We start from the raw sequence: 13,068 nt of genomic DNA, 5'->3' as shown, positions 1-13,068 counted from the left end.
CCTCAACAATAAGGAGCCACTCTCTGTCTTTCAAAAATTAAAAATATTTAAAATATATTTTTGAAGTACATTACTAATATTAATAGATTTTACACTGGTTTGCTGGCATCTCAGTTGAAATGGATGGTTTCTTATCCAGCCAGGAAGCCTTTATAATTAAGGAAGGATAGAGTGAAGTTCTCTCCCCAGGACCACATGCTCCCTCAGCATATAAGATTGTAGCATCCCTCTAGTGGATTCTCCATGTACACATCAGCAGACAAAATGATTCTGATAACAAATTCAAAATAATATTAGGCTGACATATGCATGATGATGCAACTATGTGTTTCAACTGCTTGGAGCCAGATGGAGTTCAAAATAAAGTGGCTACGTTTAGAAGAACGTTTCAATTTTTCCAGATAAATAAAAAACATAGGGCCATAGTGACTGGGACAAACATGAGCCTAGAGACACTGTATGTTGCATATCTTGTATAACAAATATAATGGGAAACATTTTGTTTTACATTAGACTGTAAACAGCTATCTGAATTCTTGTTGATTGAAGTCAACACTAAATCTGGAACACCCAAAAAAACTGCAGATCTGCTCAGATATAAAAAGCAGAACCAACAGGTCACTCCTGCAGCAAGGGATAGCAGAGTGGTGGTCCACATGCTCACAGTACTCCAGTGCTTGCATAAAATTTTCTGCACAAAATAGTTGTTAGAAGGAAACCTTTCATATGGCCTCAGCAAAAGGTTAAGACCAATAGTATTCAAAACACCACTAAGATAAAACCATACCTCTGTAGATTAATAATAGGAAGATTAATCTTGAAGCATTTGATGACAAGAACACCATGCCAACCTCTAAACATGGCAGTGGATCTATGATCCTTGGAGACTTCATGGCAGCTAAGTGAATGGAAAGTATTTTAAAAGTGAAAGGAAAACAAATTCGGCTAAATATCATCAATTTGTAGAAACAATATCCTGCAGTCACTTATGAAATTAAAGCTATAAATAGGATGGGAATTTTCAGAAGACAGTGGTCCATAACATACCCAAAAAACTGCTATCAATTATTTGCAGAAAAGCAAGATTACAGTTTTGGAATTGCTGTTACAACTTCTTGACTTAAATATTATAGAAAATTTGTGAGGTGATGATGCTTGTGGTGTAAAAAGGCCTAAAAATATTATTGAGCTAAAACAGGAGTTGCCTGGAGGACCGCCGTGGCTGCAGCTTTTCATTCTAACCCTTTTCTTAACAAGTGACCTGTTTTTGCTACTAATTAACTTCTTTTGAACTAATTTTAATTAAGTTGTTATTGAAGACTCAGACCCCTTAATTGTTTCGTTTTTCCTTAATTAGCTGCCAAACAATAATGAGATAGAAAATGAGCCAAAACAACTGGTGTCCAACGTACAATATCTGAAAATAAAGAAAGATGAAGGTCTCAGGAATGTTGATCTGCTCAGGTCCCCAAAACATTTTAACAGTGCTCTTAGGAAGAGAAAATCAACAACTTTGGAAATGTATGCTATTGCACAATGAGAACAGCAACAAGCCATAAAATTAAAGAACTGGTTTAGTTAACAACAAGAATCGGCACCTCATTAAGCAGCTGGTTGCAATTAAATTGTTTGGAGTTTGAGGCCCTGACTTAGTTGGTCTTATTTTGGCTCCCTCACTTCTCATTTCATTTCTGTTTGGGTTTCATTTACGGAAAGAAATTAAGTAATTCAGAGGAATGATGAGGACATTCAAGGGAACAAATTTTAAAAAAGCAATTCAATTAAAATGAATTCACAAAAAGTTAATTAGCAGCCCAAACAGGGCACTCATTAAGAAAAGGGTTAGAATGAAAACCTGCAGTCATGGTGGTCCTCCAGGACTTGCTGACCCCTGAGCTTGAAGAATTATTTAAGGTAGGAGGAAAATAATCACAGAACTGGAACAGAAATCCTCTTAGCTTGTGTCAAAAGACGTTTGAAAGTTGAAGGTGTACTTTGCACTACAGCAAAAAATGTTCCTTCTCATAGTATATTTTTAAACACTGACAGATGTAGGGAAACATTAGTATAATGTTTGGCTGCCTTTTGAACAACACATGAAAGCATCAATTTATATTTTAGACCAGAATATTTGAATGTAATTATGTGGTTAAATGTGGCACAATACTACAGTTTAGTTCAATATCACTAATGTGACTTTTGCCTTACATTTAAAAGAAGTCAAATTAGCTGTCTTGTAGGTGGTGTCAGCTGCTTATGGGAACAGTGAAGCTGCCTCTTGCAAAACATGCTTATCGAAACAAAAAAAATGTGATTTCCCCAAAGAGCATGACAGAGTTGAGAAATACTTTAAAACATTTAAAGACATTTGAATGTCGAAGAAAGTAATGCCTCTTTTATATTGTAAGTGTTTTGACCTTCTCCATTACAGCAGATAGACAAAGTAGTGTGCGCTGCTATTAAAATTTTTGGATGCCAGTTTCTAAATGACCGCTACATACTCCCCTTCAGTCTGGTAAATGGCTTCAGTCAATCTAAATTAGAATTGCCAAATTCCATAATAGTAATTATCATTAAGATGTGAGAAGCATAAACTTAATATCTTCACCTTAAGGGTCACCTTGCATATGTCCAGGTATGTTTGTGTTAAGTAGCTGATTTGCTGGCTTTTGTGGAATGATGATTTCTGTTGTTCATATGCTGTATGTTTGTATTACAGTTTCACCAAGCCAAATTTCATGCCACTGGCATTGTTAAAGCAATAAAGAAGAGGAATTTACCAGTGTTAGTTAGAATCAAACTGAATGCTTAACAATTTTTTTCCAGCTAGTTGGACACTAAATGCCATAGTGGTCAGTGCTGCTTTCTCACAGATTGTAGGTTTAACCTCCTTGACATTAACCCTGAGAATAAATTCTATACAGTTATGGTTAACAACAAATTGGACTCGATGTGATGTGTAATGATTCACTTTACATTTTTAAGCTAAAATAATGCTCAGAATAGTATTCTTCAGCCATCTAGTGGGTGAAATGACATTCTGCTGCAAAAAATCATGACTATTTCTATGAATTTTGCCACTCTAACTCATCAATATTCATGAGTGGTGCTAAACCTCCAAATAAAAACACAATGGCAAATAAAAAACCGTAAAAGTAGTTTGAAAATGAACTGAAACAAAACTATTGCTTGAATTGAACGATTTGGTTTGGTACTTGCATGTTTCTGTTTTTGGCTTATTTTTTCTGGGGTGAACATAATGCTACAGAGGTTTAATCTAATGTCCATTTTTATGTAAAAGGATTTGGCACATTCTCCTTATGTTTGCATGGGTTATCATTCAGATACTCTAGTTTTCCTCCTGCATCCCCAAAAGTGTGTGTGCATGTTTTAGCCAGTCTGAAATCACTATTTAACCTTTGTGTGGGCTTGTGTGTGCATGAGTGAGCCCTGAATGGGTTGGTTCCTGCCATGTGCCCAGTGCTACATTCCCATTGGCTATGGCTCACAGCAGGTTGTAGTCTCAATCTATACATTATCATCGTGGTCAGGTCTGAAACGAGAGAGCACCTTTTAGGAATGTTTTTCTTTTATACCGAGTGGGCCAGAAGAGGAGGGACTTCCTTGGTTTTGTTACCATCAAGGGGTGGTTTCTTGAGGCTGTGAGGGAAAGGGAGACCAGACCCTTAGTGACAAAGGCCCCTTTTGTCCCAGATAGTACCACAACTTACTTTAGGTGAGCCTGGAAGGTGACCCTTTGGTGCGTGTGCATGAATGATATACAGCATTGTTGGCAACTTTATTTAATTTGAAACTAGTCTTCATTCTTGCAAATTGTTTTTATCCTTATAAGTTAAATGTTTGGTCCCCTAGATGATAAGGACCTTGACCCAAAACCCAAAAGCTATAGTTTAATTCCTACCTCCAACCCATTGTGTGATTATGTGGAGCAAATGGTAAAGTAAAATCAATCTAGAATGTGCATCAAAGACATACCTGTACTTGGCCTTACAAAAGTGGGTTGATTACTTTTCAAATCAAATGCTATGTCCTGTATCTTAATTGATGTGAACATCATATTTGCAAATGAGATGACACTTTGTATCATGGTCTATCAGTATTGAAGGCTAAATGGTCTTGTAATATTGTCGATTCCATGAAATCTTCATTAATTAAGCTGTTTTGGTATTAATCAGGTTACGGGACAACATGATTACTGACAATGGAGCAAACCTGTTAATGTCCGCTCTGAAGGAAAACTCTACTCTAGAAAAGCTCTGGTAAGCAATTCAGTTTCTGATTGTATTTAAACAGCATTCCCTCTCAATTAAAGATTGCTGCTGGACACAATTACCCACATTTCTTTGACCTTTGTGTACATCCTAATATTAAGACTGGTATAACTAGAAACACGACCAGATGGGAGTTTCAGGTGGAGATGAGATATTAAAACTGCTCTAAGGACAGAGTTGTGATATTGTGTTTCACATATTTGTTTCTGTTTTATTTTGGCAGTGTGGCTAATGCTGCTGCTATTTCTCACTTCACTTCTAAAGAAGTGCAGGTTAACTTGTTTCATACCTGTAAATTCCCATACGTATGAGTGAATGTGAATGTAATGGATTATCAGGTGTGCTTATCACAGACCCCCCAGTTTTTAATGTGCATGCATGAATTGCGATCTTTGTTTGACTGGGTAAATTTTACTAGAAAAGTCCAAGTGACTAATAAGTAACTAGGGGCATGATGTCTTCTGTGTAGATTTGCTCTTCTAAAAATTCAAGTTTCCCAAGACCCAATAAATTTAATAAAATATCCCATACAATCAGTTGTCAGTCTTCTGTTCAACAAGTCCTGTTTACTAGCTCATGTCTGAGGTCTCATGCAGAAAACCTCAGTAGTAAGGTAGTCATGTATGTGTATAGCTACGCCGTGCTAGTTTAGCTTCTACTTGCCTCTTTTGTGATATCCCTTGACCTTGTTCAGCCTGGTCAGGTCCACTGTTCATAACTGTTCTTTTAATACTTTAAGCAGTTGACCTCAGCTTTTTTTCAGTGTAGAAGTGAAGCAAGTCATACGTCTAGGCTTTGGATTTTTTATGAGTGAAGCATGATTAAAACTGCAAGGGCTCAGAACCTTTGACTTTTGACAGTCACAAATGCATGTCACAGTGCAGACATGTAACTGGATGTCCATTGAGTAACTACTTGCCATTTGTTAGTCCATACACTTGTTCCTTCCCACAATATCATATGGCCAGTAAGACAGAAGTTAGTATTTGAGCACTCTTTTTCCACTTGTGTGGTATGACTTTCAATGGTCTTTTGTCCCTCAGCAGGTCAGTACTCTTGGGAGCATGATGATTTTACAAGAAAGTAAATTTCAAAGTTTTGTTGAGTGCCCAATAAGTGTGGGGAAGGGTTAGAGCTACTTCTGAGTGTTATAGGCAAACAAGAACTTTTTTGGTTTATTTAAAGGTTTGTTTAATGCAATATTTCATGCAAGTATGGTACAGTGGGGCACTGATTTACAGTGCCTCCTCACAGATGGAGTGCCCTGGGTTTGAATCCTATAGTCAATTACTGTCTGTGTGGACACACACATGCAAGTTAGGGCTGGTTTATACATCACGCTCCGAAACCGTACGCACATGCACCTTGGCTGCCATATGTTCCCAGCATCCTTTTAACATATCCTCAGAAATGAACGCTATGCGTGCCCGAGTTGCAGTACCAGCAAAAAATCGGGGAGTACAGTGTGTTCAATTTGGAACATGACATTGGAGTATCTGTTTACTATAATCATGTGACAGCAAGCCACTTTTGAGATCCTACAGGATCAATGTGAATGGTTCGATGTGGCAAAGCAAATGATTAAACCTAAATGCTGACAAACAGATGTATTTGTGGTGCTGTTCTTCATTTGTTTCTCTCATAGGCAATACAAGCGTCAAATATTCCCCATCATAATGATTTGATACATTTTGAAGGTCTGACAGACCATCTAATGTGCCGTATCTTTTTTTTTTGCACTTTTACAACGGCATCAAAATGTTCAGAAACTTATTTGTCCCACAGAGAAAAAAGAAATTGGGTACACAGTGAAGGAAAAAGGGGTCTGTTTCATAATTAAAATGGAAATTTCACTTTTAATCTTGTAGTTTATTTTATCATTGAAGTAGAACATTTTAAAACCAACCCAATTGTTAATCGCTACGTGTTTCTGGGGCTTCCTCCTGAGCTGACAGCAGCGGCAAGCAGCAATTGTCACACAGAACACTTTAAGTTTATGATACTCCAGCTCTCTGAACATTTAGAATCCTTAGATTTACACTTGGTATCACTTTCATGATGAAATGTGTCAAAGCATGTATGTTACATTTTACAGATAAATCATTAACTTAATTTAAATAATTAATACTGTTCATAATTACACATGTGGGATGGTATGGCGGAGTGGTAGCACTGCTGCCATGCAGTAGGGAGTCACGTCCCTGGTGTTCCCTGCCTGGAGTTTGCATGTTGTCCTGATGGGTTTCTACAATGTGCTTCGGTTTCCTTCCAAGGACATGAAGGTTTGGGGATTTGGTGATGCTAAAATGACGCAAGTGTATGTGTGTTCCTTATATTCACCTTGCAGTTCTTCTGGACATGGATTCTACAAGATGTGGTTGCATTGTTCATGAATGTTTGTGTTGTGCACTTGCAAACTGGCCAAGCTGCAAAGTCTTTTTGCAAACAACCTTTTCCACCCCATTCTAAAATGCTCAATGGAGATGAGATCTGGGGAGTGTGCAGGACAGTGAAGCAATGAAACCTTGCTGTTGTATTCCCATAGCCATTTGGTAACCGCACATAAATTGTGAAATGGTGCATTATCATCTTTAAGGTCTCCATCCTAGTGCAAGTAAATAGTAGCCATGGGCCAATAAATTTGGACAGCACTAATGCTTAGGTACGCCTGGCAGTTTGAGTGGAGAGCGGAGGCCCTAATACATACCTGACACCTTTATACAGGTACTGCCACCACGAGAATGCACCATTCAAACTTAAAGTGTTGTTTTGGACGTATAAACTGTACACTACTACGTTGCCAGTTGAGTTCTTAAACTGGCTCACTGTGCAATCCTGAAGAAATTACTCAAGTCTCGTGTGCTGTAGTGGTATATAAATATCTTTAAACTTTCTGTACTTGTAAAGCACCTTGGACAGCTGGAATTCACGATAGAAAGGCACCATAGAACATACGCGTTCTTTCTGTTTGCATGTTTGTACAGTAAAGTCTTGTTTCTGGTTTATCCTAATGAAGCACAAATATATTCTCTTTTGTACACCGTACAGTGAGATTGTTAGTTGCATGTCTTCTGAAGATTTAGTGATAGCCTTCCTTTTCCCATCTGTGTTATACCTAACATACTATATGTCATGATCATAGCATGATCTCAACTTGCTTTTGTCATCCCCTCTATAGAAAACAAAAAAGAGCGAAACACTTTCCTTGGATAAAACAGTCTATTTATGTATGAGTGGAGATGAGTGTCCTGAAGGTACACAACGGTCAAGCTGTGATCAGAAAAAGGAAACCGCATCCAACCATTTTCTGAGCTTTTTTCTTAATTTATTTTATATAGTGCCTCAGTAGATGTACATACCAATAGTGATGCACAAACTTACATATTTAAAAAAAAAAAACACTTCATGTAAGTGTACAACATAACACAGTGTACATCATAGCATAAAGACCTTAATATTTTTTTGAACTTCTTATAGTTGTTTGAATTCTTGTGCCTCCTAATTGTAGTATAAAAATGCGTGGCTATTTCTATCTTTTTAGGGCCTTAAAGCAGCACCTCTGTTTAGGAGCCTTAGCCCATTCACCCTGTTCTCTGTGTATGTTGGGGCACTCCGAGCCGCTGCTTAGCTTGCTTATGCTAGGAAACGACATTGTAAAGCACAAGATAAAGTCAAAAAGAGTTCCTTGATAAAACAAACTTTTATGAGCCTGCAATATTTGAGGTTACAGTCTAGCTGAGTCCTAACAGCTTACCATCAAAGCCTTTTCTTGGCATTCTGCAATTGAGACACGTGTCCATAGCTGTTGTGGAATTGTACCATACGCTGACTTAGGGGTTGATGGTGATGCCTTTTTTCTTCTTTGATGTCAGAATGGATAACATGGCCAAATGGTCAGATCTGGAATGTAGAAAATTGGAAAGGGTTGAGATGTGGGAATCAACAGTACTGAAAGGCACACTTTTCATAATTTTCATGCCCTTTGTATAGTTAGGGAACCTCATTATCACTAATTGTTTCTTCTGTGGTGCTCTTTTTTACAGGCTTTTTGACAACAAGCTTTCCAAAGAGGGTGTAAAAGCTTTAAAGGACTTTGCCAAGACCCGGGAGAAGCTGGACATCAAAGCCTGTACCTAACACCAGCATAACATTTTATTATTATTATTCTTTTTTTCCCTTGCATGTCTCTGTGATGTAATACTGGAGTACAGTTTGTCTGTGTGGAAATTAGATTCTGTAGCAGGCTGCTGACCTGTGTCTCATGTTAAAACCATCCCACACAAATTGGGTTCATCCTCAGTATCTGCTAGATTGTAATGTTGCTACTTACATTAGGATGACAGATGACTAAACTAGTTGTCAAAATTGCCATCTTCCCTTAACAAAATTGGACTATATGCTTATAAAAAAAAAAAAAACTGTGAATGGGGCTACAACTATTTAGGAAAAGTAGTAATAGAGAAATAATCCATAAGGAATGCATTGTTTTGTTCAGGCGCTGCTATGCGACAATCCTAGCAAAGGTGAGGCTGACGAAAACCAGACCTGTTTGGGAAGCGCATTCTCCTGATTAATCAATGTCCTGTTCTTTTTCAGGCCTGTCCTATTTTACGAGATATTAAAGATGGGCTGCTATCTATCAGCGTTTTTTTTACTTGTTTACATTTTTAAGTAAAGCCCCAGTTAAACGTTCGGTTTCAGTGGAGGATATCTGTTACCTGTTTTTTACTGTAATAAATATGCGTATTTACACTGAACCCATTGTTCAGTGTATTTTATTTCTGTAGCTACTGTACTCAGGAAGTGTAGTGGAAGGAGGCTCTCTAGTGGCTAAACGGTATTTCTCAACTACTGCATGGTTTGTTGCTCATTTGCGTGCTGCTGCTGATCTCGCAGGTCCATCAGTGGTGATGGTGTTTCAGTGACTCTTGACCTGTGACTTGGTGACAGAGCTTCACTACTGTACCTGCCTCCTCCCTTGTATTACAGGAATCACTTGGGGAAGTGAGCTACAACTCAGCCTTGTACACACTGGACTTCTTTCCTAAAATGATATGATCGAATGTGCCATTATGGAGCCATCTTGTGACTCCATTATGTGTGTCCAGTGTGGCTGGCCTTATTATAAACTTTTTATATGTATTTCCATCTCTCCAAATTGAATCCTATTTTTTCATATAATGGATTAAAAGTAAAAATGTGTGTATTGTATTTACCATGTGTTACAATGTTTTTGTATGCTATTGTAATAAATGTTATTTTGTTAATGTACACTTCAGGATGAACTGCAGCGTTTTTCATTGTTACAAATGTGCGACTTCACTGGTGTGCCATGTGTTTTGTTAATCTGCAGCAACCAAGCGTGATTCTGTCATCTTTCTTAATAATTTGTAAAAAGAGCAGGTAGTATTGTAGTATAATGTAAATCAAATACTGTCATGAATGCATAAAAGTGGTGATATTGGGTGATGCAGAAACACCCAGAGTCAGACACAAGTGTATCAGCAGTGTCTGTATATGAGGGAGACTTGCTATTACTGGGATGACTGTTACTAATTATTATACCTGCTACACAGAAAATGTTCTTGTCGTATAAAATCACAAAATGGAAATAGACATTCTAGTCTAACCACATGTTTTTGAGTTTTTAAACATAGCTAAAATATGTAAAATGTAACTGTACTTTTGATCAACATGAAAGCCATATATTTTGTGTTCACATTTCAGTCCTGTATTTTAGGTCTTAGTACTTAAAACAACACACTGGCACATAAAACTTGTGATGGGTTTTAACAAAAGTACAGTGTATACTGCATAACGATCAGCCACAACATTAAAAGCACTTGGCTGATTTTGTGTAGCAGGATCTCCAAAGGTGTCCTGTGGTATCTGGCACTAAAATACTGGCAGCAAATCATTTAAGTCCTGTAAGTTGTGAGGTGGAGACATCGTGGATTGGACTTGTTCTTTCAGCACATCCTACAGTTGCTCAATCAAATTGAGATCCGGGAAATTTGGACTGAAAGTTGTGATGGAAGACACACATGGGTGGGTATCTCGACCAGGATGGAGCATGAGTCCCTAAGTAGACGGGAGATAAGCCCTATGCCACCACAAGAAATAGGGCCAAATTGGGTACACTGGCATCCTGGCTGTGTTGGACCCTGGGATAATACGACAACATAATGGAGACAGGTCCCTAGGGTAATGTTACCTCTGCTGTGGGGGCCACCAGGGGATGCTACAGGGATTCTTTTCCCCTGCTTTGTGAGACGTTCATGTGACCCAGGAGTGCTTCCATCGGGCTATGCCCTAGCACTGGAAGTACTCCCGTGTCCTAGAGATAAAAGAATCCACTCAACCTCATACAGTTGAGTCAGAGTCGGGTGAAAGTGGACCAAGTTCGTCTGGGCGGTCTAGAGGAGGAAAAAAGAAGGAGAAGAGTGAAGAGAATTGTGTTTATTGCATTATTGGATCCTCTGTGGAAGGTACTGGTATACAGTGCATCCGGAATGTATTCACAGCACATCACTTTTTCCACATTTTTTTATGTTGAAGCCTTATTCCAAAATGGATTAAATTCATTTTTTTCCCTCAGAATTCTACACACAACATCCCATAATGACAACGTGAAAAAAGTTTACTTGAGGTTTTTGCAATTTATTAAAAATAAAAAAATTGAGAAATCACTGTGAAGATGTGGGTTCGGCTCCATGCTCCCATTGCTGTTCCGGAGCCCTTGAACCCTATACCGTCAGTAATGTCACCGATGAGCTAGACAGTTTAGGCAATAACAATTGAGCAAGGGGATGGTATAAAAAAGTGCAAAAGTGCTTTTATTAAAAAACAATCAAAAACAAAGTGTTCAATAAATAAAGTGCAGTGCTTTCAAAGTTCAATAAATAATCCAATAAAAGAAAATGTGGAGGTTAAAACAATACAAAAAAAAAAATCCTTTAAAAAAACGAGGTTAAAATGTCCAACAGGAAGCAGTCTTTTAAAAAAAAAACAACAACGACAAGCCTATTGCTTCTTCTATGCTGGCGTCTCACCTGCTTCTCCCATACGGGCCCATGCAACAGGCGAGACGCTCCCTGCAGCTGCCCTCTTCTCACTGAAACACGAGACTGGAGACCTCCCAATCCCTGGCTTCGGTCTGGCACTCATCCCAGCCTCGAGGCTTGATTCCCACCAACGGCCAGGTCGCTCACGTCGGGGACTCCACAACCAAGCCTCCCGACTCCCGCTGCCTTTCCGGTCTTCTGTGGCCAGTCGCGTTTCCCTGGTCACTCCCGCTACCTGCTCGCTCAGCGGAAGCGACATCAACTACAACCCCTGGGTGTAGGCCTAACACCCAGGCCCTCGCAGCTGCCCACGAGCGCTCGTTCGCTCGCTCACCACACACTCTGTGTGTCTCTCTCGCACCCACCTGCTTCCTCTCTCGCTCCCTGTAACCTCCGTCCTTTTCGTTTTTCATCGATCTGTCTCCCAAACGACTCGCGCTTCTTTTAAACAGCGAGGGGCCATAACAGCTGCAGCACATTAGCCACGGGAGCAATCACGGATGTGGGCAGTTCCTCACCTGTGCACTCTGTGAGAAACGCCCACACCACAGATCGCCCCGTGGCTTGCTATGGCCCAACGCCCCCTCACTAAGCCGCGAGCGCGGTGATTATTTATTTAAAAAACGGCCTTTGCTCAGCGAGCTGTGGACCCATAACACCACAATCGCATGTACATAAGTATTCACAGCCTTTGCCATGAAGCTCAAAATTGAGCTCAGGTGCATCCTGTTTCCCCAGATCATCCTTGAGATGTTTCTGCAGCCTAACTGGAGTCCACCTGTGGTAAATTCAGTTGATTGGACATGATTTGGAAAGGCACACACCTGTCTATATAAGGTCCCACAGTTGACAGTTCATGTCAGAGCACAAACCAAGCATGAAGTCAAAGGAATTGTCTCAAAGCACAAATCTGGGGAAGGTTACAGAAAAAATTCTGCTGCTTTGAAGGTTCCAATGAGCACAGTGGCTTCCATTATCCATAAGTGGAAGAAGTTCGAAACTACTAGGACTCTTCCTATAGCTGACTGGCCATCTAAACTGAGTGATCAGGGGAGAAGGGCCTTAGTCAGACAGGTGACCAAGACCCCGATGGTCACTCTGTGGAGAGAGGAGAACCTTCCAGAAGGACAACCATCTCTGCAGCAATCCACCAATCAGGCCTGTATGGTAGATTGGCCAGACGGAAGCCACTCCTTAGTAAAAGGCACCTGGCAGCCCGCCTGGAGTTTGCCAAATTGGACCTGAAGGACTCTAAGACCATGAGAAACAAAATTCTCTGGTCTGATGAGACAAAGATTGAACTCTTTGGTGCGAATGCCAGGCGTCACGTTTGGAGGAAACCAGGCACTGGTAGTGGCAGCATCATGCTGTGTGGATGTTTTTCAGCAGCAGGAACTGGGAGACTAGTCAGGATAAAGGGAAAGATGACTGCAGCAATGTACAGAGACATCCTGGATGAAAACCTGCTCCAGAGCACTCTTGACCTCAGACTGGGGCGACGGTTCATCTTTCAGTAGGACAACGACCCTAAGCACACAGCCAAGATATCAAAGGAGTGGCTTCAGGACAACTCTGTGAATGTCCTTGAGTGGCCCAGCCAGAGCCCAGACTTGAATCCGATTGAACATCTCTGGACAGATCTTAATAGGCTGTGCACCGACGCTTCCCATCCAACCTGATGGAGCTTGAGAGGTGCTGCAAAGAGGAATGGG

The 13,068-nt window shown here is 39.9% G+C and overlaps 1 protein-coding gene across 1 annotated transcript in view; it reads left to right on the top strand.

Moving 5' to 3' along the window:
• Positions 1-9,577, top strand: part of LOC120531588 (NLR family CARD domain-containing protein 3-like) — a 32,787-nt gene extending 23,210 nt beyond the window's left edge. Inside the window, exons 7-8 of the mRNA XM_039757127.1 lie at positions 4,197-4,280; positions 8,336-9,577. Coding sequence (XP_039613061.1) covers positions 4,197-4,280; positions 8,336-8,429 — 178 coding nt within the window. The 3' untranslated portion in view covers positions 8,430-9,577. The remainder of the gene's footprint in view (positions 1-4,196; positions 4,281-8,335) is intronic.
• Positions 9,578-13,068: the final 3,491 nt, after the last annotated feature.

The sequence above is a fragment of the Polypterus senegalus genome, chromosome 6 (assembly GCF_016835505.1).
Source record: "Polypterus senegalus isolate Bchr_013 chromosome 6, ASM1683550v1, whole genome shotgun sequence".
NCBI classification, from domain to species: Eukaryota; Metazoa; Chordata; class Cladistia; order Polypteriformes; family Polypteridae; genus Polypterus; species Polypterus senegalus.
This window is presented reverse-complemented; position numbering and strand designations above follow the sequence as displayed.